At 44.4% G+C, this 27,642-nt stretch overlaps 2 protein-coding genes across 13 annotated transcripts in view; one reads left to right on the forward strand and one right to left on the reverse strand.

Moving 5' to 3' along the window:
- Positions 1 to 11,738, reverse strand: part of MED1 (mediator complex subunit 1) — a 55,139-nt gene extending 43,401 nt beyond the window's left edge. For all 4 annotated transcript variants that reach the window (XR_008375554.1, XM_053569419.1, XM_053569421.1 and 1 more), the window contains exon 1: positions 11,695 to 11,738. The gene's annotated coding sequence lies outside the window, so the exon portion shown is untranslated. The remainder of the gene's footprint in view (positions 1 to 11,694) is intronic.
- Positions 11,739 to 12,041: 303 nt separating this feature from the next.
- CDK12 (cyclin dependent kinase 12) overlaps positions 12,042 to 27,642 on the forward strand; it is a 101,332-nt gene continuing 85,731 nt past the window's right edge. For 8 of the 9 annotated variants that reach the window (XR_008375555.1, XR_008375557.1, XR_008375558.1 and 5 more), the window contains exons 1-2: positions 12,042 to 13,117; positions 23,541 to 24,428. Coding sequence is in view for 4 of the 9 variants with exons in the window: in XM_053569426.1 (XP_053425401.1) it covers positions 12,072 to 13,117; positions 23,541 to 24,428 (1,934 nt within the window). In the remaining 5 variants the exon portion in view is untranslated. The remainder of the gene's footprint in view (positions 13,118 to 23,540; positions 24,429 to 27,642) is intronic. The other variant, XM_053569423.1, reaches the window with a different exon arrangement.

Consider the following 27,642-nt stretch of genomic DNA (forward strand, 5'->3'; position numbering starts at 1 on the left):
AACAACTGCAGCAAAAAAAAAAAGAAGAAAAAATAGGCGGGCATTATGGTGGGTGCCTGTAGTCCCAGCTACTTGGGAGGCTGAGGCATGAGAATTGCTTAAGCCCAAGAGTTCAAGGTTACTGTGAGCTGTGATGCCACAGCACTCTTCGGAGGATAACATAGTTTTTGAGACACTCTGTCTCAAATAAAAAAATTATTAATTTATTCATTATTTTTTGTGAGAGAATCTTACTTTGTTGCCCTCGGTAGAGTGCCCTAGCATCATAGATCACAGCAACCTCAAACTCTTGGGCTCAAGCAATTCTTTTGCCTCAACCTCCTGAGTAGCTGGGACTATAGATGCCTACCACAAAGCCCGGCTATTTTTAGAGACGAGGTCTTGCTCTTGCTCAAGCTGGTCTCGAACCTGTGAGCTCAAGCAATCAATCTACCTGCCTTAGCCTGGCAGAGTGCTAGGATTACAGGCATGAGCCACCATCCCCAGCCTAGCAAAGTAAATTTCATAAGAGCTAATCTTTGGAAACATCTAGAAAGATGTTTATTGCTACAAAGATATCTACCACATGCCCTTTAAGGAAGAATTCAAGTTTTATTTTATTTTATTTTTATTTTTTTGTTTGTTTGTTTTTTGAGACAGAGCCTCAAGCTGTTGCCCTGGGTAGAGTGCTGTGGCATCACAGCTCACAGCAAACTCCAACTCTTGGGCTCAAGTGATTCTCCTGCCTCTGCCTCCAAAGTAGCGGCACTACAGGTGCCCGCCACAATGCCCGGTTATATTTTTGGTTGCAGCCATCATTGTTGTTTGATGGGCCAGGGCTGGATTCAAGCCTGCCAGCTCAGGTGTATGAGGCTGGCGCCTTAGCCGCCTGAGCCACAGGCGCCGAGCCCCAAGTTTTATTTGTTTATTCCCCTTATCCTAATTTATAGAGTCATTACACAAGAGTTGGGGGTTTTGTTGACACTCTGTTGCCCAGGCTAGAGTGCTGTGGCATCAGCCTACCTCATAGTAACCTCAAACTCCTGGGTTCAAGTGATCCTCCTGCCTTAGATTCCTGAGTGGCTGGGACCACAGGCACCTGCCACAATGCCCAGCTAATTTTTCTGTTTTTATTAGTGACAGGGTCTCCCTATATTGCTCAGGCTTGTCTCGAACTCCTGAGCTCAAACAATCCTCCAGCCTCAGCCTCACAGAGTGCTAAGATTCCAGCCGTGAGCCACCATGCCTGGGTCACAGTGAGTTTTACGGGGGAAGGCAGAAATTACCTCTTGTTTCTGCCTAGCAGTATATGTAGGACCAGTAGACAAATCCTTTATTGGGCCTACAAATCCTTGCTAGACTCAGGTCTCTTCCCCTTGCAAATCAGAGGGAAATTCCTGTACTACCTCTGCCAGGTCCTTCAACAGGCCTTTCTATCTGCTGGGAAGCCTTACATCATCTTATCCTCTTCACCTCACTAAGGCTTTCTTATTCAGATCCCAATTACAATGACTATCTTTTTTTTTTTTTTTTGGCCGGGGCTGGGTTTGAACCCACCACCTCCGGCATATGGGACTGGCACCCTACTCACTGAGCCACAGGCGCCACCCTCAGATCCCAATTAAATGTCTCTTCCTCTGGAGTAGCAAGGCTTTTCTAACCCCTGACTTGAGATCCTCTGTTACATTTTTTCATACTTGCCCATAATAGCATCTTCACCATCAAAATAATTATGTGATGATTTGTTCAATCCCTGTGTTCCCTGCTAGGGAGAGTCTCACTGTGTTGTACTAGGGAGACTGGTGAGGCATCATCACAGCTCACAGCAACTTCAACCTCTTGGGCTCAAACAACCCTCTTGCATCAGCCTCCCAAGTACCTGGGGCTACAGGCGCCTCCCACATTGCCTAGCTAATTTTTCTGTTTTTAGTAGAAATGGGGTTTTGCTCCTGCTCAGGCTGATCTCACACTCCTGACCCTAATCAATCCTCCCACCTCAGCTTCCAAGATTCCTAGGATTACAAGTGCCAGCTACCATACCCTGTCTCAAAATTTTTGTTACTGGCCAGGTATGGTGTCTCACACCTGTAATCCTAGCACTCTGGGAGGCTGAGGCAGGTGGATTGCTTGAGCTCAGGAGTTTGAGATCAGCCTGAGCAAAAGTGAGACCCCGTCTCTACTAAAAATAGAAAAAACTAAGGGAAGAGAATCGCTTGAGCCTGAATTTGAGGTCACTGTGAGCTATGACACCATGGCACTCTACCTAGGACAATAGTTTGAGACTCTGTCTCAAAAAAAAATTGTATTTGTGGCTTGGCGCCTGTGGCTCAAGCGGCTAAGGCACTAGCCACATACACCTGAGCTGGCGAGTTCGAATCCAGCCTGGGCCCACCAAACAACAATGACGGCTGCAACCAAAAAATAGCTGGGCGTTGTGGCGGGCACTTGTAGTCCCAGCTTACTTGGAAGACAGAGGCAGGAGAATCTCTTGAGCCCAGGAGTGAGTTGGAGGTTGCTGTGAGCTGTGATGCCATGGCACTGTACCCAGGGTGACAGCATGTGTCTCAAAAAAAAAAAAAAAGTTTTTGTTACTTATTATGCCCAAAGTACCAATATCAGAGAAACAGCTGTACTTTGACATGGAAATTTTATATATAAATAATAATGTCTGTACTAAATGTAGCCAGTAAAATTTGACTTTCATAAAGCTTCTAAACAGAGGCCATACTAGCTGGCTCATGCTTGCACTTCTAGCACTTAGGGAGGGTAGGGCAGGAAGATCACTTGAAGTCAGGAGAGATCAACCTAGGCAACATAGCAAGACCTTGTCTCTAAAACAAAATATACACGAACACACATGCACACACACAGGTGTGACAATTAAGTTCATGAACTTGCCACCATGCCATTACCTTGGCAACACTATACAAACAACTCAGTAAAGTTTCATTACTTTGGTATCTCAGTGTCTTACGGTTGTGTTTGTATCGATGTATGCAAATGTCTTCCTGTATATCATTCATTTTTTTTGAGACAGAGTCTCACTTTATTGCCCTCGGTAAAGTGTGTGGCATCACAGCTCACAGCAACTTCCAACTCCTGGGCTTACGGCAATTCTCTTGTCTCAGTCTCCCGAGTAGCTGGAACTACAGGCGCCCGCCACAATGCCCAGCTATTTTTGGTTACAGTTTGGCCAGGACCGGGTTCGAACACGCCACCCTCAGTATATAGGGCCAGTGCCCTACTCACTGAGCTACAGGCACCGCCCCATTCATTATTTTTGTTGCATGGTTTTATGTGCTTTCTAAAGAATGTCAAAGCTTGAATTAGAGCAACAAACAAACATTTGTTAATTTCCTGTTAAAGTTGGCAAGAGTAGAAGTACAGGCTGGGCACAATGGCTCATACCCATAATCTTAGCATTCTAGGAGGCCACTGGAGGAGGATCACTTGAGCTCAGGGGTTTGAGACCAGTCTGACCAAGAATGAAAGCCTATCTCTACTAAAAATAGAAAAACCGTCCAGGTGTGGTGGTGTTGTGTACCTGTAATGCCAGTTACTCAGAAGGCTGAGGAAGAAGGATCGTGTAAGCCCAGGAGTTTGAAAATGCTGTGAGCTAGACTGACACTATGGCACTCTACCCTACCCTGGGCAACAGAGTGAAACTCTGTCTCCAAAAAAAGAGAGAGACATGTTAGTCCAAGTTAACGACATGTTACTCCAAATTTATGAGGATAATGCCATGAAGAAACAGCAATGTCCAAATGGATTAAATGTTTTTCTGAGGGGAGAGAAGCATCACTATGAAGAGAGGTCAGGGAAGCCAGTAATCAGCAAAAATGACAAAAAAATTGCAAAAGGCTGAGCACCCATAGCTCAGTGCTTAGGGCGCTGGCCACATGCACTAACCACTCACTGCTAAACAACAATGACAACTACAACAAAAAAAAATAGCCGGGCATGTGCGAGTGCCTATAGTCCCACCTACTCAGGAGGCTGAGGTAAAAGAATCGCTTAAACCCAAGACTTTGAGATTGCTGTGAGCTGTGACTCCATGGCACTCTACCAAAGGTGACATAGTGAGACTGTCTCAAAAAATAAACAAACTGCAAAAATTCAACAACTTGTGAGTCAAAATTGTTGGTTGACTGTGAGAGGCACAGCAGACCAAGTAAACATCCACAGAGAAAACAAGAAAATCTTAACTGAAAATTTTGGCTTACAACTCCTGGCTCTTCTATCATGACAATACACCAGCTCACACTCACTGTCTGTGAGGGTGTTTTTAGCCAGTAAACAAATAACCTTATGGGAACACCCTCTCCACTCACCTGGTCTGGCCCCCAATGACCTTTTTCTTTACCTGAAGATAAAGGAAATGTTGAAAGGAGGACTTTTTTTTTTTTTTTTTTATAGAGACAGAGTCTCACTGTACCGCCCTCGGGTAGAGTGTCGTGGCGTCACACGGCTCACAGCAACCTCTAACTCTTGGGCTTATGCGATTCTCTTGCCTCAGCCTCCCGAGCAGCTGGGACTACAGGCGCCCGCCACAACGCCCAGCTATTTTTCTGTTGCAGTTTGGCCGAGGCTGGGTTTGAACCCGCCACCCTCGGCATATGGGGCCGGCGCCCTACTCATTGAGCCACGGGCGCCGCCCGAAAGGAGGACATTTTAATGAAATTTACATCAAGGGTAATACAACAACTCTGATGGCTGTTCCAGAAAAAGAGTTCCAAAATTGCTCTGAAGGGTAGGTGAGGTGTAGCCTCGGTGCAGTTTCCCATGGAGAGTACTTCCAAGGTGATGATTGTGATATTCACCAATGAGTTATGTAGCACTTTTTCTTTTTTTTTTTTCTTTCTGAGACAGAGCCTCAAGCTGTCACCATGGGTAGAGTGCTGCGGCATCACGGCTCACAGCAATCTCCACCTCCTGGGCTTAAGCAATTCTCTTGCCTCAGCCACCCAAGTAGCTGGGACTATAGGTGCCTGCTACAACGCCTGGTTATTATGTAGCACTTTTTCTAGAATGAGTTCCTGAACTTAATTGTCAGACCCGACTTAATATCTTCATATATAGAAAAATTATCTGGATGTGGTGACCCACAGCTATAGTCCCAGCATCTGGGGAGGGTACTCTAGCCCAGGCAATGGAGCAAGACCCTATTTCTAAAAAAGGGGGGGGGGCTTGTAGATAGAATAAACCATCAAATTTTGGTTATGGAATAGAATCATTTGTCACCTGTAAATGCAGATGAAACGACATCGTACTCTATTAGGGAAGTCAGAAATGTCTTTAAACAAGAAAAAGGATATCGTACTTTTTTTTTTTTTTTTTTTGAGACAGAATCTTTCTCTGTTCACCCATACTAGAGTGCTGTGGCATCAACCTCACTCATGGCAACCTCATACTATTGGGTTCAAGTGATCCTCCTGCCTCAGCCTCTCAAGTAGCTAGGAGTACAGGTGCCCATCACAGGCCGTGGCTAATTTTTCTATTTTAGGTAGAGATGAGGTTCTTTCTTGCTCAGGCTGCTCTCAAACTTCTAAGCTCAAGTGATCCTCCTGCCTCTGCCTCCCAGAATGCTAAGATTACAGGCATGAGTTACTAAACCTGGCCTAGCACATCTTACTCTAGAAGAGAAAACGGAAATGTCATTAAATAAGAGAAGCATTCAAGTGCACATAGAAACAATAATCCTATGGGCAAAATGGGTACAACGTGCAAATTTAAATGACTTAGTTGTTTTATTTTGTTTTTGTTTTTTTTTTTTTTTTGGAGACAGGGTCTTGCCCTTTCACCTGGGCTAAAATACAGTATTTTTTTGTTTGTTTGGTTTAGCTGGCCCAGCCTGGGTTTGAACCCACCAGCCCCAGTCCATGGGCTAGCCCTGGAATCATTGAGCTACAGCACCCTAGAGTACAGTGTTGTCATCATGACTCACTGCAACCTCAAATTTCTGGGCTCAAATGATCCATTTGCCTCAGTATTCCAAGTAGCTAGGACTGTAGGCATGCCACCAAACTTGGCTAATTTTTCTATTGTTTTGTAGAGAGAGGGCTTGTTCAGGCTTAAATAACTAAGCATTGAGAGAGGTTCCAGAGGTCTCCATAAACCTAAAATTTAAACTCACAAATTGTTTTCATTGTGGGGAAGAATGATCTTTTTTTCTTTTGAGACAGACTCTCACTTTTTTTTTTTTTTTTTTTGGAGATAGACTCACTTTGTCACTCTAGGTAGAGTGCTGTGGCATCATAGGACACAGCAACCTCCAACTCTTGGGCTTAAGTGATTCTCTTGCCTTAGCCTCTCGAGTAGCTGGGACTACAGGTGCCCACCATAGTGCCTGGCTATTTTTTTTTTTTTTTTGTAGAGACAGAGTTTCACTTTATTGCCCTCAGTAGAGTGCCATGGCGTCACACAGCTCACAGCAACCTCCAACTCCTGGGCTTAGGCGATTCTCCTGCCTCAGCCTCCCGAGTAGCTGGGACTACAGGTGCCCGCCACAACGCCCGGCTATTTTTTTGTTGTTGCCGGGACTGGGTTTGAACCCGCCACCCTCGGCATATGGGGCTGGCGCCCTGCTCACTGAGCCACAGGCGCCGCCCGTGCCTGGCTATTTTTTATTGCAGTTGTCACTGTTGTTTAGCAGGCCCTGGCCGGGTTCGAACCTGCCTACCTCGGTGTATGTGGCTGGCACCCTAACCACTGAGCTTTGGGGGCTGAGCCTACCTGGCTATTTTTAAAGACAGGGGTCTCGATCCTGTGAGCTCAGGCAATCCAGCCACCTTGGCCTCCCAGAGTGCTAGGATTACAGCATGCCTGGCCTATGGGGAGGAATTACTAAAAGTTTAGATAAAGGGGCGGCACCTGTGGCTCAATCGGTAAGGTGCCGGCCCCATATACCGAGGGTGGCAGGTTCAAACCCGGCCCCGGCCAAACTGCAACCAAAAAATAGCCGGGCATTGTGGTGGGCGCCTGTAGTCCCAGCTACTCGGGAGGCTGAGGCAAGAGAATCACTTAAGCCCAGGAGTTGGAGGTTGCTGTGAGCTGTGTGAGGCCACGGCACTCAACTGAGGGCCATAAAGTGAAACTCTGTCTCTACAAAAAAAAAAAAGTCACTGCCAAAAAAAAAAAGTTTAGATAAATATTTCCTTTATGGGTACAACCTAATTAGAAACTTTCTGACTTGTTTTGAGGACTTTACAGGGAAAATATTGTCATCACTTGGCTGATCACCTTTGGGTTTACATAGTCTCTGCCCTCTCTGTCTGTGGAGGTTATACAAATAAAGCAAATGAAGCAGTATTGGAATTTCTGAGTTCAAAGATTTTATGTAGAATGAAGCAAATTTTACTTTATAGAAGCACTATTCTAGTCAGTTATTGGGCCAATGCCTGCAGTTTATAGCAGATTTTGTATTAAAAAATTTGGACACAATCTGAGTTTTCTAGAGTAGAATTTACCCACCAGAAAGAGGAAACGTAGTGCATTATAAAGCACTGGTTTAGGATGGAAAGAACTGTCTGTGCTCCTGGTACTTCTTACACTTAATGGTAAACATGGTCAAATCCAACTCCTCCTGAGTATTAGTTTCAACCTTTGTTAGCTGTGTATAGTAATAATTACCATACTGGCCATCATTATTTGTTCAACTGGAAAAAAACCAACTTTTTTTAAGACCAAACTCTTGCTTTGTCACATGGGCTAGAGTGCCATAGCCTTGACTTAGCTCACAGCAGCCTTAAACTTTTGGGTTCAAGTGATCCCCCTGCCTCAGTCTCTTGAGTAGCTAGGAAGGCAGATCTGTGCTGCCATGCCCAGCTAATTTTTCTTTTTTTTTGTAAAGACCAAGTCTCCCTCTTGCTCAGGCTGATCTCAAACTCCTGATCTCAAGCAATCCTCCCACCTCTGCCCCCCAGAGTGCTAGGAATACAAGTGTGAATCACCATGCCCAGCCTTCAACTGCAATTTATTGTTAGAGTTAAACAAGTTCTCTGGAGGGCAGTGCCTGTGGCTCAGTGAGTAGGGCACTGGCCCCATATACCAAGGGTGGTGGATTCAGGCCCGGCCCCAGCCACCGCAACAAAAAAATAGCCAGGCGTTGTAGCAAGCGCCTGTACTCACAGCTACTCAGGAGGCTGAGGCAAGAGAATCACCTAAGCCCAAGAGCTGGAGGTTGCTGTGAGCTGTGATGCCACGGCACACTACCCAGGGTGACAAAATGAGACTCTGTCTCTAAAACAAAACAAAACAAGTTCTCTGAGGCAAAGTGTGGTGGCTGACTCTTGGAATCCTAACATTCTGGGAGGCTGAAGTGGTGGATCCCTTGAACTCAGGAATTCAAGACCAGCCTGAGCAACAGTGACACCCCATCTTTACTAAAAATAGAAAAACTACCTTGGTTGGGCGGTGCCTATAGCTCAGGGGGTAGAGCGCTGGCCCTATATACCAGGAGTGGCAGGTTCAAACCCAGCCCCGGTCAAACTGCAACAACAACAAAAAAAAATAGCTGGGTGTTGTGGCAGGCACCTATAGTCCCAGCTACTCGGGAGGCTGAGGCAAGGGAATTACGTAAGCCCAGGAGTTGAAGGTTGCTATGAGCTGTGATGCTACAGCACTCTACCGGTGGCAATAAAATGAGACTGTGTCTCAAAAAAAAAAAAAAAAAGGAAAGAAAGAAAAACTACCTTGGCATTGTGCCTATAGTCCAAGCTACTTGGGAGGCTGAGGGAGGAGGATGGCTTAAACCTAGGAGTTTGACGTTGCTGTGAGCTAGGCTGAGGCCACGGCACTATAGCCTGGACAAGAGAGTGAGACTTTCTCAATAAAAGGAAAGAAAAGAAAAAAAAACAGAAAAAAATACGTATAAATATTTTCTAGCTCATCTCAGTTCTTAGGTGTGCCATTCACTCCATCTAATCAGCCCAGGAAGTCTCACACCATCTGCTATCATGTAACAGGTGTGTCCAACCTGTGGCTTTTGGGCCACATGCACATTATTTGAAGACGACGTTGCTTATTTGTGGTGTTGGATATGGTGAAAATTATGCACAGCCCTGTTTGGTTTTTTGTGTTTTGTTTTGTTTATTATCTTTCATTAGTGTTTGTATGTTTAATGTGTGGCCCAAGACAACTCTTCTTCCAATGTGTGGCAGAGAAGAAAGAAAAGTAAAGCATTGGTGGATACCTGTTTATAGTGGTCCTCCTGTAGCAGTGAATGAGGAGTTACAACACCTGCCTTATTATTAATTCTATTGCTTCATTTTTCTTTCTTTCTATTTTTTTTTTTTTTGAAATAGTGTCTCCCCTCCCTAGCTATATTATTGCCCAAGCTTATCTCTTTGGGCTCACTCCATCTTCCTATGTTGGCTGCCCAGTAATTAGGATTACAGGCATAATCCTTGGGATATAGCAGCCATATCTGGCTGCTTTTTATTTATTTTTTATTTTATTGTATGTACTTTTTTTTTTGTAGAGACAGAGTCTCACTGTACTGCCCTCGGGTAGAGTGCCATGAGGTCACATGGCTCACAGCAACCTCTAACTCTTGGGCTTACACGATTCTCTTGCCTCAACCTCCTGAGCAGCTGGGACTACAGGCGCCCGCCACAACGCCCAGCTATTTTTTTGTTGCAGTTTGGCCGGGGCTGGGTTTGAACCCACCACCCTCGGCATATGGGGCCAGCACCCTACTCACTGAGCCACAGGCGCCACCCTGCTTTTTTTTTTAATTTATTTATTTATTTTTTTTTTTTTAGAGACAGTCTTCACTTTATCACCTTTGGTAGAGTGTTGTAGCGTCACAGCTCACAGCAACCTCCAGTTCTTGGGTTTAAGCGATTCTATTGCCTCAGCCTCCCGAGTAGCTGGGACTACAGGCGTCTGCCACAACTACCGGCTATTTTTGTTGTTGTTGCAGTTTGGCCAGGGCCAGGTTTGAACGCCCCACCCTCGGTATATGGGGCCAGCACCCTACTCAGTGAGCCACAGGCGCCACCCCCCCTCGCTTTTTTTTTGAGACAGAGTCTCAAGCTGTCGCCCTGGGTAGAGGGCCGTGCTGTCATAGCTTACAGCAACCTCCAACTCTTGGGCTCAAGCGATTCTCCTGCCACACCCTCCCGAGTAGCTGGGACTACAAGCGTCCAGCTATTTGTACAGACGAGTTCTCACTCTCAGTCAGACTGGTCTCCAACCTGTGAGCTCAGACAATCCAACCCCCCAGGCCTCCCAGAGTGCTAGGATTACAGGCATGGGCCACCGCGCCCAGCGTTCTTTGGGTTTTTTGAGACAGAGTCTCACTTTGCTGCCCTGTTAGAGTGCCTTGGCATCATGGCTTACAGCAACCTCAATCTCTTAGGCTTAAGCGATCCTGTTGTCTCAGCTGGGATTACAGGTGCTGCAAAAACTTCCAGCTAGCTTTTAGGCATGGGGTCTTGCTCTTGTTCGGCTTGTCTCAAACTCCTGAGCTCAAGGAATCTACCCACCTCCTTCTCCCAGAGTGCTAAGATTACAGGAGTGACCCACCCCTTCTGGTAATATATACACACATACATACATATATACATACACACACATATACATATATATATATATATATATCTTAGATTTGAAGGAAAGGGTAGAGAGGGGTAGGTAGTACCACACAATGAAAGATATGAGTTTGAATCTTGGTTGTGGCACTTGTTGGACTAGCTTTGTTATCCTAATTATTCAACTTCTCTGAGTGTGTCCGGTATTCCTTTTCTGTAAAATAGGGATGAGGATAACTAGCCGGGTGTTACAGGGTAGTTATGAGAATTAAAGATAATGTTTGTAGCACAGTGGTTATGGCGCCGGCCACATACACCAAAGTTGGCGGGTGTGAACCGGGCCCAGGCCAGCTAAACAATGACAATTGCAACAAAAAATAGCTGTGCGTTGTGGTGGGCACCTGTAGTCCCAGCTACTTGGGAGGCTGAGGCAAGAGAACCACTTAAGCCCAAGAGTTTGAGGTTGCTGTGACCTGTGACGCCACAGCACTCTACCGAGGGCGACACAGTAAGGCTGTTTCAAAAAAAAAAAAAAAGATGTTTGTAAAATGCTTGGCACGCAGTAAACACCATGTAAGTGGGAAGCATTGTTTAAACACTCAGGGACTTGTGTTGAGCAGTTCCCATTGCCTTGTTTATATTCTGATTTTGGTAATTAAAAGACTTGTTATAAAGCATGCTAAAATTAATTTGCACCGGAATATTTGTTCAATAAACAAGATAAGTTTTGGTTAACAAAAAAAAAAAATTCTTGTTCAATGACAAAATAAAGTTTTGGTTAACAAAAAAAAAAATTCTGCTAGCTCCGTTTCAATAAAGCTTTGCTCAAATCAGGAGTGGGAACTTATCGCGAGATTCTGGAGAGGGGCGTTTCTTCGTTGAGACCTGTTCTCGCGTTGTTTGATCAAGCAGTAAAGAGAGGTGAAAGAAAAGTAGAAAGCATCGCGAGAGCCCAGCAGAGTCTCGCGATATTTCTGGGATCGCCCCTCCCCCTCCTCCAAGTGCCGTTTCGGTTTAATCTAGTGTGTGACTGTGAGTCTGTGTGGGGGAGCGAGTGTGTGTGAGGTATTGAGGCGAGGCGGAGGCAAGAAAAGGGGCTCCTTTAGGAGCCAGGGACAAAGAGGGCGTGAGGCACCTAGGCCACGGGACCGGGGCGACAGGAAGCCGCCCCGAGCTGGTCTACCTGGTAGGGGAAGGGCCTGCGCAGTCTTCACAGGGCCGAAGTCGGTCCCACAGCCCCGGGCCTCCGACTTCCTACTTCCTCGACCTCTCTGGTCCCTGGGCCTGAGGGTTGGCTCCGCGCGGGGAGAAAGGGAAACAGACTTGAGCAGCTACCCGTTGTCTCGCAACTCCACTACTGTGGAACTCTAATTTCTTCTCTCGCTCCTTTAACCTCCCCCTCATGTAGGAGGGTGCGGAGGCTACGGGAGGGAGGAGGAGCTTGGGCTGCTGTCCCTTCCCTCCCCACCCCCTTCTAGGGTCGCTTTGGTGGGCGTGGAGGGGGAGTTGGGGGGAGGGTGGGGGTTACTTTTTCCCCTTCTTCAGGACAGGGGAAAGGGAATGCCCAATTCAGAGAGACATGGGGGCAAGAAGGACGGGAGTGGGGGAGCTTCTGGAACTTTGCAGCCGTCATCGGGAGGTGGCAGCGCCAACAGCAGAGAGCGTCACCGCCTGGTGTCGAAGCACAAGCGGCATAAGTCCAAGCACTCCAGAGACATGGGATTGGTGACCCCCGAAGCAGCATCCTTGGGTACAATTATCAAACCTTTGGTGGAGTATGATGATATCAGCTCTGATTCCGACACCTTCTCTGATGACATGGCCTTCAAACTAGACAGAAGGGAGAATGATGAACGTCGTGGAACTGATCGGAGCGACCGCCTGCACAAACATCGTCACCACCAGCACAGGCGTTCCCGGGACTTACTAAAAACTAAACAGACCGAAAAAGAAAAAAACCAGGAAGTCTCCAGCAAGTTGGGATCGATGAAGGACCGGACATCAGGAAGTTCAAAGCGTTCAAATGAGGAGAATGATGATTATGGAAAGGTACAGATAGCCAAAAACAGCAGCAAGGAATCGAGGTCATCCAAACTCCGTAAGGAGAAGACCCGCAAAGAACGTGAATTGAAGTCTGGGCACAAAGACCGGAATAAAAGTCATCGTAAAAGGGAAACACCCAAAAGTTACAAAACAGCGGACAGCCCAAAACGGAGGTCCAGGAGTCCCCACAGGAAGTGGTCTGACAGCTCCAAACAAGACGATAGCCCTTCAGGAGCTTCTTACGGCCAAGATTATGACCTTAGTCCCCCAAGATCTCATACCTCTAGCAATTATGATTCTTACAAGAAAAGTCCTGGAAGTACCTCAAGAAGGCAGTCAATTAGCCCACCTTACAAGGAGCCTTCGGCCTACCAGTCCAGCACCCGGTCACCCAGTCCCTACAGCAGAAGACAGAGATCTGTGAGTCCTTATGGCAGGAGACGGTCATCCAGCTATGAACGAAGTGGCTCTTACAGTGGGAGATCACCTAGTCCCTATGGTCGAAGGCGGTCCAGTAGCCCTTTCATGAGCAAGAGGTCTCTGAGTCGGAGTCCACTCCCCAGGTGAGTTATTTGTCTAACAATCCTTAACTTCTGGTGGGTTGTGAGGAACTGACAATTAGTCCTGTTAACATTTTGTTGAAGCCCCCAGTGACTAGGACTCTTTGCTGCTGTCAGCTAGTCATTCAAGCAGGTAAATCTAGTCTCCCGTTAACCCAGAATTTGAGAAGTGAAGAGTTCATAGGCCTGGAATAGCTAAAGGTAGGTACTTACAGTAGTGGGATCTTCAATTGTAAGCTTCTGTGTGAGAAGAATCACAGGCTTAGTGAGTGCATGGAGTTTATACTATTTCCCAGAACATGTCTAGCTATTTTTGTTACATTGACTTAAATTTTTAAAAATCACCTTTATTGGGCAACTCCTGTGGCTCAAAGGAATAGGGCGTCAGCCCCATATGCCGGAGGTGGCAGGCTCAAACCCAGCCCCGGCCAAAAACTGCCAAAAAAAAAAAAAAAATCACCTTATTAGAACTTTAGACTTTATTTCAATTTGTGTTGAAGTTATTTGCTTAGGTCATACTACCATTTGTGCTGTCCACTCAGCCTCTAAACTTGTAAGCATATTCATTTCCTAACCGACAAGGTTTTGGGGGTGGTGGTGGGGGAAACAGTCTTACTCTGTCACTCTGGGTAGAGTGCTTAGGGGATCATAGCTCACAGCAACCTCAAACTCTTGGGCTTCAGCAGTCCTCTTGCCTCAGCCTCCTAAATAGCTGGAACTACAGGCATTTACCATAACACTGGGCTAGTTTTTCTATTTTTAGTAGAGATGGGGGTCTCCCTTTTGCTCAGGCTGTTTGCCCATTCCTGAACTCAAGGGATCCTCCTGTCATTGTCTGCTGTAGTGCTAGGACTGTAGACATGAGCCACCACACCCGGCCTAATGGTCAAGGTTTTAATAACCTACAAAAGATTCCTATCTTGTTACTGATGTTTTAGTGGAAATTCAGCTTACAAGTTTGCTTTCCTTTTGAAGCTGTACCCTAGCGGAAATTGGTCCCAAGGACATTTTGGGTTTCTTTATAGCATCAGGGTTGATCTACCTTGTGACCACTGGCAATTTTTCAAATTCTTTCTAAAAAAATACGGTAATAATACTTTCACCATGGTATTTTTTGTGAGAGGGGCACTGTGGTTAGACATATCTGTGAAAAACTTTTCTTGTTCCTAGGTGACAAGATGTACCCCTTTGTGGACTCACCTCTGTCCACAAATGCCAAACGTGGGCTTTAGTTAGACCTGAGTGAAATCCTAATATTGCTTTGTGACCTTTGCAAATAATTTAATTTCTCCATGCTTGAGTTGCTTCAGGTGTAAACTAGGAATAATAATCTACCTACTTCTAGCATTGATGTGACAATTAAATTACTAAACATGAAGTGAGCGCAGTGCCTTATACATAGTACCACTCAGTAAATTATGAGGATAATGTTAGTGAATACTAGTAGAGAAATTATGCTCATTTGAAAAATTTTATGCCCATGTCTTTTATTTTAGGGTAAGTTCTGGTGACTTAGTTATAATTATTCATAAACAAATGAATTCATGAAGCTGCAGAGTTACTAACTGTCAGGAGTTTAAGTTCCTTAGCATTTCACCCTCATTTTATTTTATTTTTAAAATTTTATTTATTTATTTTATTTTTTGAGACAGAGTCTCACTCTGTCGCCTAGGGTGGAGTGCCAGTGGCGTAATAGCTCATGGTAACCTTAAATTCTTGGGCTCAAGATCTCCTCTTGCCTCAGCCTACCGAGTAGCTGGACTGCAGGTGCCCACCACAACTCCAGGCTAGTTTTTCCATTTTTAGTAGAGATGGGATCTCAACTCTTGCTCAGACTGGTCTTTAACTCCTGAGTTCAGGCAATCCACCTGCCTTGGCCTTACCTTAGTGCTAAGATTACATAGGCCTTTAGTTTTATTTTTTGAGACAGAGTCTCACTCTGTTGCCCCAGTCTAGAGTACTGAGATGTTAGCATAGCTCAGAGCAACCTCAGACTTCTGGGTTCAAGCAATCCTCCTATCTCAGTTTCCCCAGGAGCTGGTACCAGAGGTACCCGCCACAGTGCCTAGCTGATTTTTTCTGTTTTTAGTAGATATGGGGTTTTGGCTCTTATTCAGACTGGTCTTGTACTCTGAGCTCAAGCAATCCACCCACTTTGGGCTCCCACAGTGGTAGGATTACAGGTCTTTTCCTTTTAAAAAAATTTTTTTTTTTTTTTTTTGGTTTTTGGCTGGGGATAGGTTTGAACCCGCCACCTCCAGCATATGGGACCGGCGCCCTACTCCATGAGCCACAGGCGCCACCCCAGCTTTTTAAAAAATTTTTAAGACAGTCTCACTCTATTGCCCCAGGCTTGAGTCTTATGGCATAATCGTAGCTTATGGTGATCCCCTTGCCTTAGCCTTTGAAGTAGCTGGGACTTCACAGGCAAGTACCACCATGCCTGGCTAATTTTTCTATTTTTGGTAGAGATAGGGTCTGGCTCTTCTACTCCTGAGCTCAAGGGATTCTCCCTCCTCAGCTTCCCAGAGCACTAGGATTGCAAGCGTGTGCTACCACACCTGGCCAATATTTCTATTTTCTTTCTTTCTTTTTTTGGGGCGGGGACAGAGTCTCATTTTGTCACCGTTGGTAGAGTGCTGTGGCGGCATCAAACTCTTGGGTTTAAGTGATTCTCCTGCCTCAGCCTCCTGAGTAGCTAGGACTATAGGCACCTGCCACAAACACCCAGCTTTTTTTGTTTGTTTGCTTTTTGTTTTTTGTTTAGCAGGCCTGGGCCTGGTTCCAACCCACCAGCCCCGGAGTATGTGCTGGTGCCCTAACCATTGAGCTACAGCCATCCCAATGCCTGGCCCAGCTATTTTTAGAGACGAGGTCTCACTTTAGCTCAGGCTGGTCTTAAACCAGTGAGCTCAGGCAATCCACCCGCATTAGCCTCCCAGAGTGCTGGGATTATAGGCGTGAGCCACCTCGCCTGGCCTAAATATTTCTGTTCTTTTTTTTTTTAAGAGACAGTCTCGCTTTGTCGCCTTCAGTAAAAAGTGCTGTGGCATCACAGCTCACAGCAACCTCCAGCTCTTGGGCTTAGGTGATTCTCTTGCTTCAGCCTCCTGAGTAGCTGGGACTACAGGCACCTGCCACAATGCCCAGCTATTTTTTGGTTATAGTTGTTGTTGTTTGGCAGGCCCGGGCTGGATTCAAACCTGCTAGCTCCAGTGTATGTGGCTGGCACCTTAGCCGCTTCAGCTATAGGCACCGAAATATTTCTGTTTTTGAGAGAGTAGTTTCCCTTAAGGCTATTCTAAGAATTTTTACTATTGTGGGGTATTGGAATATTGAAGTACGTTGAAGCTAAAACACTAAAGTGAGTTTCAGTAAGAACTGCTTCTATACTTTAATTATTGTTAGACCATATCTCAAGTTCTCTTAAGTGAGTAGAGAAAGTTACTTAACTGAAACTAGTCAGTACGCGTTAAAAAATAAATCTAGAAAGAATTAGAGACGCAATATGAATGCAAATATAAAATTACATAATATGCCTAAAGACATATGCACATTTTTACATAGCTTATCGAGAGCATTTTATATTTGACTGTTTGTATTGAAATTCTAAGTAGTAAGTACAAAAATTCTGTACAGTCAAAAAGTAGAGGAGCATATAGATCCCTTCCACAGTAATCTCGGTATTTTTTTCTTTGGAGATAGTCAGAATGAAACAAAATCATTTTAAAAGACGAAAAATGTTGGGTGGCGCCTGTGGGTCAGTGATTAGGGCGCTGGCCCCATATGCCGAGGGTGGCGGGTTCAAACCCAGCCCCGGCCAAACTGCAACAAAAAAATAGCCAGGTGTTGCGGTGGGCGCCTGTAGTCCCAGCTGCTCGGGAGGCTGAGGCAAGAGAATCGCGTAAGCCCAAGAGTTAGAGGTTGCTGTGAGCCTTGTTACGCCACAGCACTCTACCCAAGGGCGGTACAGTGAGACTCTTGTCTCTACAAAAAAAAAAAAAAAGATGAAAATGCTTTGACTGAAATGCAGTGTCTTTGAGTCCACCAAATTAGCAGTGACTGATAGTAGCGATTTTTTTTTTTTTTTTTTTTTTTTTTTTTTTTTTTTGGTTTTTGGCCGGGGCTAGGTTTGAACCCACCACCTCCGGCATATGGGACCAGCGCCCTACTCCTTGAGCCACAGGCGCCGCCTGATAGTAGCGATTTTATTTCAAATGAATGGAATCTAACTTAATTTAGGTAGGAAAATAATTTGATTTTTTTTGAGACAGAGTCTCAGTTTGTTACCCTCGGTAGAGTGCAGTGGCATCATAGCTCACAGCAACCTCAAACTCTTGGGCTCAAGCAGGCTCTTGTCTCCCAAGTAGCTGCCACTACACGTGCCCAGCAGAATTTCCAGCTATTTTTAGACACAGGGTCTTGCTCTAGCTCAGGCTGGTCTCGAACCAGTGAGCTCAGGTGATCCACCTGCTTCGGCCTCCCATAGTGTTGGGATTACATGCGTGAGCCACTGCGCCTGGTCCAAAACATTTGATTTTGAAGACACATTTCTTATTGCTGCTGTGTTTACCTGTTTGTTGTCCACTTGCCGCTTTTTTCTGGAACAGTGGACCTGGATCTAATGTTGCATTTGTATCTCTGGAAATGCCAGAGTTTGTGGGCTTCTGTTTAGAAATGAAATGGTTCATAGCAGAGTTCCTTAGGATTCGGTTATGCTGATTAAAGAAACAATAGTATGTAGAGCATGGTAGCTAGCTTTACTTAGTGTTTATGATTTTAGACATTTTACCTGAAATAGAGATGTTGTTTATCTCTGCTCTAATTCAAGCAGTGAAACCCTCTTGTTTCAGCCAAATATTTACAAGAGGAATATATATGTGTGTGTGTGTATATATATAAATATATATATATATATTTTTTTTGGTGGTTTTTGGCTGGGGCTAGGTTTGAACCTGCCACCTCTGGCATATGGGACCGGCGCTCTACTCCTTGAGCCACAGGCGCCGCCCTATATATATTTTTTTTTAATTTGGAGACAGAGTCTGCCTATGTTGCCCTCGGTAGAGTGCCGTGGTGTCACAACTCACAGCAACCTCAAACTCTTGGGCTTAAGCAATTCTCTTGCCTCAGCCTTCCAAGTAGCTGGGACTATAGGTGCCCACCATAATACCTGGCTATTTTTTTTGTTGTAGTTGTCATTGTTGTTTGACAGGCCTGCTCTGGGTTTGAACCTGCCAGCTCTGGTGTATGTGGCTGGCACCCTAGTCACTGAGCTGCAAGCCCGAGCCATATATATATTTTTGAGACATAGTTTCACTCTCTCAGCTGGGTAAAGTGCCCTGGCATTAGCTCACAGCAACCCAAACTTCTGGGTTCAAATGATATTCTTGCCTCAGCCCCTCCCTCACCCCAGTGGCTGGGACTACAACAGCCACCACAACATACAACTAATATTTTTCTTTTTTTTTTAGAGACAGAGTCTCACTTTGTCACCCTCAGTAGAATGCCGTGGCGTCACAGCTCACAGCAACCTCCAGATCTTGGGCTTACGCCATTCTCCTGCCTCAGCCTCCCAAGTAGCTGGGACTACAAGCGCCCACCATAATGCCCAGCCATTCTTTGCTGCAGTTGTCATTGTTGTTTTTGCTGGCCTGGGCTGGGTTTGACTTTGGCAGGTGCTGAGCCATAATTTTATTTTTGAGACAGAGTTTCAACTCTGTTGCCCTGGGTAGAGTGCTATGGTGTCATAGCTCACAGCAATCTTTTTTTTTTTTATGTATTTATTTTTATTGTTGGGGATTCATTGAGAGTACAAGAAACCAGGTTACACTGATTGCATTTGTTAGGTAAAGTCCCTCTTACAATCGTGTCTTGCCCCCAACAGGTGTGGCACACACCAAGGTCCCACCATCCCTCCCTCCTTCCCTCTCTCTGCTCTTCCTTTCCCCACCCCAGCTCACAGCAATCTTAAACCCTGGGGCTCAAGTGATCCTCTTGCCTCAGCTTCCCAAGTAGCAGGTACTGCAAGTGCCTGCCACAAAACCCATCTGGTTTTTCTTTTTTTTTTTTTTTTTTGTAGAGACAGAGTCTCACTTCATGGCCCTCAGTAGAGTGCCATGGCATCACACAGCTCACAGCAACCTCCAACTCCTGGGCTTAAGCAATTCTCTTGCCTCAGCCTCCCGAGTAGCTGGGACTACAGGCGCCCGCCACAACACCCAGCTATTTTTTGGTTGCAGTTCAGCCGGGGCCGGGTTTGAACCTGCCATCCTCGGTATATGGGGCCGGCGCCTTACCGACTGAGCCACAGGCGCCGCCCCCCGTCTGGTTTTTCTATCTTTAGTAGAGATGGGGTCTAGCTCTTGTTCGAACTGGTCTCCAGCTCCTGAGCTCAAGCAATCCACCCACCTATGCCTCCCAGAGTACTAGGATTACAGGCGGGAGCCACTACACCCAGCCCTAATAATAATTTTATATTTTAACTAACTTTTTGGAGCAAACTTTCAAAAAGCAGTATTGTTAAAAGAAACCAGAACTATCAACCCCAGTGGGTGGATTGCTTGAGTTTAGGAGTTCATGAACAGCCTGAGCCAGAGTAAGACCCTGTCTCTAAAAATAACTGAGCATTGTGGATGCCTGTAGTCCCAGCTACTTGGGAGGCTGAGGCAAGAAGATCCCTTGGGACCAAGAGTTTGAAGTTGCTAGGAGCTATAATGCTAGGGCACTCTGTTGAGGGTTATATGAGTTGTATCTGTTACACTTTACATGCTGTTTGTTTAGAAATTTTTGATTCATGTCATTCTTACTAATGGTCAGAGATAAAGGGACATGATAATGATCTATAGTGGAAACAATTTGTTTTAGACCACTGGGCAAATTATGTTTTTTTTTTTTTTATTGTTAAATCATAGCTGTATACATTAGTGCAATCAAGGGGTACAATGTGCTGGTTTCATATACAATCTGAAATATTCTCATCAAACTGTTCAACGTAGCCTTCGTGGCATTTTCTTAGTTATTGTATGTAGACATTTGCAAATTATGTTTTGTCCAGTCAAAATTTCGATGTTTTTTTTTTCACATTGAAACCTGAACAGATTAAGCTTTAGTGAAAAGTAAAGAAAGTAAGAGTTGGGCGGCTCCTGTGGCTCAGCGGGTAGGGCGCCGGTCCCATATGCCGGAGGTGGCGGGTTCAAACCCAGCCCCGGCCAAAAAAAAAAAAAAAAAAGAAAGTAAGAGTTGGGTTTCAATTTAGAATAATCTGCCCTATAGATTATTAGATTTTGTTTCCCAATTCTTCCTTATGAGAAAAACTAACCAGACATGCAATCTTGCTTTGAGTTGTTAAAAAAAAAATTAGAAATCATTTTATTTTATGTTAACAGTACCAGGAGAAATCTTGTTTCTGAGAACTTCTAATAAGTTTATTTTGGTGAAACATTTTTTCGACTTTACCTGATTTGTAAATTCTAACTTCAATATGTTGGGGTTTTGTTTATTTTATTTATTTATTTATTTTTGAGACACAGTTACACTTTATTGTCCTCAGTAGAGTGCCATGTCATTACAGCTCTCAGCAACCTCAAACTCTTTGGCTCAAGTGATCCTCTTGCCTTAGCCTCTTGAGTAACTGGGACTACAGGCACCAGCCACATATCCTGGCCAGTTTTCCGCTCTCGCTCAGACTGCTCTTGAACTCCTGAGCTCAGGCAATTCACTGGCCTTGGTCTTCCATAGTGCTAGTATTAAATGCATGCACCACCATGCCCAGTCTAGTGCTTGCTTTACTTAAATTATTTATTTAATTTTTTTTTTTTGAGACAGTCTCCCTTTGTCACCCTCTGTAGAGTGCTGTAGCGTCACAGCTCACAGCAACCTCAAACTCTTGGGCTTAAGCGATTCGCTTGCCTCAGCCTCCCAAGTAGCTGGGACTACAGGCTCCCGCCACAATACCCGGCTATTTTTAGAGATAAGGTCTTGCTCTGGCTCAGGCTGGTCTTGAACCTGTGAGCTCAGGCAGTCCACCCGCCTGGGCCTCCCAGAGTGCTAGGATTACAGGTGCGAGCCATCATACTCAGCCCTCGTGCTTTATATTTAACTAAGGATAAAAGGAACAACATACTTTCCTGGGATCCTCTAATTAAATAGCTTTCTAATTAAAAAACATGTTTTGTTGAAGCAGGCTAGTTAGTTTTTTTTTGTTCTTGTTTTGTTTTGTTTTTTTCTTTGCAGTTTTTGGCCGGGGCCAGGTTTGAACCTGCCACCTCCAGTATATGGGGCTGGCGCCCTACTTCTTTGAGCCACAGGCACCGCCCCAAAGCTAGTTTTAACTTCCTGACTGATATAATTCACCTTTACCGTATAGTATAGCTTTATCTTGTTTACTTTATCCAAGATTAAAACCAAAATTCTGACAGTAATCATTGTGTTTATGATGGGATAATTTTTAGTGCTCTATGATTCAGATATGTTTTTATGAAGGATTTAGTTCTTTCTAATCTCTCTTTTTTTGTGTGTGGGGGTACAGAGTCTCATTTTGTCACCCTCAGTAGAGTACTGTGGCATCACAGCTCATAGCAACCTCCAGCTCTTGGGCTTAGGTGATTCTCTTGCCTCAGCCTCCTGAGTAGCTATTTTTTTGTTACAGTTTGGCCAGGGCTGGGTTCGAACCCACCACCCTTGGTATATGGGGCTGGTGCCCTACTCACTGAGCCACAAGTGGCACCCACTAATCTCTTTTTTTTTTTTTTTTTTTGTAGAGACAGAGTCTCACTTTATGGCCCTTGGTAGAGTGCCGTGGCCTTACACAGCTCACAGCAACCTCCAGCTCCTGGGCTTAAGCCTCAGCCTCCCGAGTAGCTGGGACTACAGGCACCCACCACAACGCCCAGCTATTTTTTGGTTGCGGTTTGGCCGGGCCGGGCTTGAACCCGCCACCCTCGGTATATGGGGCCGGCGCCTTACCGACAGCCACAGGCGCCGCCCCGCTAATCTCTTTAAATTAACTTTCTTTTTTAAGAAAATTTTTATTTTATTTATTTATTTATTTTTGAGACAGAGCCTCAAGCTGTCACCCTGGGTAGAGTGCTGTGGCATCACTGCTCACAGCAACCTCCAGCTCCTGGTGTTTTGTGGTTTTTTTTTGCAGTTTTTGGCTGGGGCTGGGTTTGAACCCGCCACCTCCAGCATATGGGGCTGGCGCCCTACTCCTTTGAGCCACAGGTGCCGTCCTTTTCTTTTTTTTTGAGACAATCTCAAGCTGTCGCCCTGGGTAGAGTGCCTTGATGTCACAGCTCACAGCAACCTCCAACTCTTGTGGTTAAGTGATTCTCTTGTTTCAGCCTCTCAAGTAGCTGGGAGTACAGGCGCTCACCACAGTGCCCGACTATTTTTTGGTTGTAGTTGTCATTGTTGTTTGGTAGGCCTGGACTGGATTTGAACCTGCCAACTCTGGCGTATGTGGCTGATGCCTTAGCTGCTTGAGCCACAGGCACAGAGCCTGAAACATTTCAGATTTACACAAAACTTATGAACATAGTACAAAGAGTTCTAGTGTATACCTGTGCCCAGTTTCCCCTATTGTTAACTTCTTACATTGGTGTGGGACATTTGTTATAATTTTTTTTTTTTTTTGGCCGGGGCTGGGTTTGAACCCGCCACCTCCGGCATATGGGGCCAGTGCCCTACTCCTTTGAGCCACAGGTGCTGCCCCCATTTGTTACAATTAATAAACCAATAGTGATACATATTAACTGAAGTCCATATTTTATTTAGATTTACTTATTCTTTTTTTTTTTTTTTTTGGCCGGGGCTGGGTTTGAACCCACCACCTCCAGCATATGGGACCAGCGCCCTACTCCTTAAGCCACAGGCGCTGCCCCTAGATTTACTTATTCTTTACTGAATGTCCATTTTCTGTTATAGGAACTTATCCATGATATGGTATTACATTTAGTCTCCTTAAGCTCTTATTGGTTGGACTGGTTTCTCAGACTTTCCTTGTTTTTGATGGCACCTAATTTATTTTAAAGTCGATTCGTTAGTCTGGGCCTAGTGGCTCATGGCTTGTGGTCCTAGCACTCTGGGAGGCCATGGTGTGTGTATTGCTTAAGTTCAGGAGTTCCAGACCAGCTTGAGTAAGAGGCAGACCTTGTCTCTAAAAACAAAAGAAAAAAATAGGTAGGCATTGTGGACACCTGTAGTCCCATATACTCGGGAGGCTGAGGCAAGGGGATTGCTTTGAGGTTGCTGTGAGCTATGATGCCACAGCACTCTACCCAGAGGGGCAGAGTGAGACTCTGAAAAATAAAAATTACTCATGCATTTTAAAGTTACAGTTCTCTATAGTTTGTTTTACTCATCTATTTTCCTCCATATGTTATTGTAGTCTATCCATTTTAAACTTCTCTGTTTCTTTTTTCAGTAGGAAATCCATGAAGTCTAGAAGTAGAAGTCCTGCGTATTCAAGACACTCATCTTCTCATAGTAAAAAAAAGAGATCTGGGTCACGCAGTCGTCATTCCAGTATCTCACCAGTTAGGCTTCCACTAAATTCCAGCCTGGGAGCTGAACTCAGTAGGAAAAAGAAGGAAAGAGCAGCTGCTGCTGCTGCAGCAAAAATGGATGGAAAAGAATCCAAAGGTTCACCTATATTTTTGACTAAAAAAGAGAACAGTTTGATAGAGGCTAAAGATTCAAGCGTGGAGTCTAAGAAGTTACCCAGAAGTGTAAAATTGGAAAAATCTGCCCCAGATACTGAACTGGTGAATGTAACACATCTAAACACAGAGGTCAAAAATTCTTTAGATATAGGGAAAGTAAAGTTGGATGAGAACTCTGATAAGCATCCTGTTCTAAAAGATTTGAAAGCACAGGGAACAAGAGACTCTAAACCTATAGCACTGAAAGAGAAGATTGTTACTCCAAAGGAGACAGAGACATCGGAAAAGGAGACCCTGCCACCTTTCCCCACAATTGCTACTCCCCCACCCCCTTTACCAACTACTATCCCTCCACCTAAGACACCCCCTTTGCCACCTTTGCCTCCACTACCAGCTGTTTCACAGCAGCCACCTCTGCCTCCTCCCCAAGTAGCATTTAGTCAGGTTCCTGCTTCCAGTACTTCAACTTTGCCTCCTTCTACTCACCCAAGGACATCTGCTCTATCCTCTCAGGCAAATTCTCAGCCCCCTGTACAGGTTTTTGTGAAGACTCAAGTATCTGTAACAGCTGCTATTCCACACCTGAAAACTTCAACATTGCCTCCACTGCCCCTCCCTCCCTTATTACCTGGAGATGATGACATGGACAGGTAAGTTCCATAGTTTACTGGAAAAAAACTAAACCCATTTGATCTAAATGTAATGTATTTTCTGTTTTGAAAGTTGTCAAAACTACCCTAAGGCTTTTATGAATAGGAAATACCTTTGATGTTTGGTTTTCAGTAGGAAAAGAGAATTAGAAAAAAAAAATTAAAAAAAAAAAAAAGGGCGGCGCCTGTGGCTCAAGGAGTAGGGCGCCGGTCCCATATGCCAGAGGTGGCGGGGTTCAAACCTAGCCCCGGCCAAAAATCCAAAACAAAAAAAAAATTAGAATTTGAGGCCTAGTTAACCCATTTTCTCATAACTTTATGTATATTGATAAAGGCAATTTTGATTCCAATTTGAAAAAAATCAAGAGTTCCCCCTCATTTTATGTAGAAAATTTTAATATCGACAGAAAAATTAAAGGTATAACAAAATTAACACTTTTATACTTGTCATCTAGGTTCATTAATTGTTACCTTTTTGCCACATTTGCTTTAATTGTGGATATTACAACGCTTCTAAATACTTACGTATGTCTTGGGGATGGTGCCTGTGGCTCAGTGATGTAGGGCGCTAGCCCCATATACTGAGGGTGGTGGGTTCAAACCCAGCCTTGGCTGAACTGCAACAAAAAAATAGCCGGGCGTTGTGGCAGGCACCTGTAGTCTAAGCTACTCCAGAGGCTGAGGCAAGAGAATCGCCTAAGCCCAGGAGCTGGAGGTTGCTGTGAGCTGTGTGACGCCATGGCACTCCACCAAGGGTGATAAGGTGAGACTCTGTTTCTACAAAAACAAAAACAAACGTAAGTATGTCTCTCTTAATAGTAATCTTTTCCATATAATTAGTATCTGCATCACACTGGTAAATTTAGCATTGATTTAATAATGTAATATCAATAATCATATCCATAATAGTATTTAATTAAATACCCTTAGGGGTCCAAATAAACTATGTTATATATAGCTCAGTTTGTTTTTTTCTTTTAATCCAGTGTCAAAACTAGATTTATTTTGATAAAAGCTGCTTTAAAAAAATTAATTATCCTATAAAAAGTAAAAGCACAATATGTAGAAACTTTGCTAATTAGAGTATAATTCATAGTGGGATGATGGGAAGGGCTTTAATTTTAATGAGTCTTCTGAGTATTAAGAACTGAAATGATTATGAAGCATGAATCTTATTTTATGGAAGGCATTAAGAAGAATATTTAATTCTTGGCAGTACACCTGGGCAAGTATCACCAAACAGACATGTTTTAGCAATGAAATATGCTATGGCACTCTTGTATTACTGTTTTGTTTTGTTTTGTTTTTTGTAGAGACAGAGTCTCACTTTATGGCCCTCGGTAGAGTGCCATGGCATCACACAGCTCACAGCAACCTCCAACCCCTGGGCTTAAGCGATTCTCTTGCCTCAGCCTCCCAAGTAGCTGGGACTACAGGTGCCCGCCACAATGCCCAGCTATTTTATGGTTGCAGTTCAGCCGAGGCCGGGTTTGAACCCACCACCCTCGGTATATGGGGCCAGCGCCTTACCGACTGAGCCATAGGCGCCGCCCATATTACTGTTTTTTCTTATTGAGATCCTGCCCTTGCCTTCTTCTCTAGGATGTGGGTTGCATTTATTGTATCAGACTTTTCATTGTAAGCACAAAAATAAATGCCACTGGTCTTGGATCCCAGCCCAGTCCCCAAGCCTCTAATACTTCCTAGGTGATATCAGTAATTTAAATGATGATATATTTCAGCTCTTCGGGTCTGTATTCTTTCTTGCTTATCCTTTTTGCCTTTTAAGAAGGTACAAGTGCGAAAGTTAAAAAAAAAAAAACTATCTTAAACAATGGCTTCATTACTATTCACCGTGGTAGATCTAATTTTAAAGAATAATTCCACATACTCTTTCTAATATAGGTATTTATGAATTCTTTCACATCATGAGAACTACAAATGAAAAGAATAGAACCTAAAATTTATGTAGAAAAATTTGTTTGAGGTACGCAATGTACTTCATATAGATGAGATCTATTTTTTTTAATAGTTTTTATTGGAAAAGAAAATAGTTGAGCTGTATCGAAGGGACCCTACCCAATTATCTATCCACGGAAACCTCATTTCATTTAGTTTACATCATGGCTAGAATATCAGTGTGGCCTAAGAATCTCACTTTTCGAAATGTTTACTTAGCTAACCAAGTCTGCACATAACTGTTAAACTTCTCAGATGTCAGGATAGAGTGCAGATTTCCAGAGGTAGAATGATTTTTATAGAAGCAACAGAGATTTCTATCTTTCACATGGGGGAGGAATGGTAAAGACCATTTGGTGTTTGCTTGAGTATGTATGGCTATCTTAAGAAGTGTGTATGTAGGCAGCGGGTTCAAACCCGGCCCCGGTCTGCTAAGCAACAATGACAACTGCAACCAAAAAATAGCCAGGTGTTGTGGCGGGCGCCTGTAGTCCCAGCTACTTGGGAGGCTGAGGCAAGAGAATCACTTAAGCCCAAGAGTTTGAGGTTGCTGTGAGCTGTGACGTCACGCGCTCTACTGAGGGCAATATAGTGAGACTCTTGTCTCCAAAAACAAAAAAGAAATGTATATGTGAGAGTGTGTTTGGGGAAGGCAATGGTTCATGCTTATATCCCAGTGCTTTGGGAGGCCCAAAGGTGGGAGAAATTGACTGATACCAAAAGTTTGAGACCAACTGAGAAACATAGTTCGAGACTCCATCTCTAAAAAGTAAGAAAAAGTAGCTTCGTATGGTAGTACACACCTGTAGTCCCAGCTACTGGGGAGGTTAAGGTAGGAGGATCGCTTAAGGATAGGAATTCGAGGATGCCACCCATAGCCCAGTGGGTAGGGTGCTGGCCACATACACCGAGATGCTGTTTGCACGGCACTCTACCCAGGGCGACATCTTGAGACTCTGTCTCAAAAAAAAGAAAAAAAAAGGATAGGAATCCAAAGTTAGGGGGAGCTGTGATTGGGCCACGTCATTCTAGCAGGCTGGGTGAGAGAGGGAGACCTTGTCTCTAAAAACATAACAAAGTGTATGAGAGAATAAGCAAAACTAATTTTGTTCTATACATACTATGTTTAAAATTTATGTGTAATATTAATAATGATTTTTTTTATTTTTAAAATGTTTTATTTTTAATTTCAGCTTGCTTGTTCATTCTTCGTTTGAAGTACTCTCTTTTTTGTTGTTGTTCATTTTCTTCTTTC

Source organism: Nycticebus coucang, chromosome 18 (assembly GCF_027406575.1).
Source record: "Nycticebus coucang isolate mNycCou1 chromosome 18, mNycCou1.pri, whole genome shotgun sequence".
NCBI classification, from domain to species: Eukaryota; Metazoa; Chordata; class Mammalia; order Primates; family Lorisidae; genus Nycticebus; species Nycticebus coucang.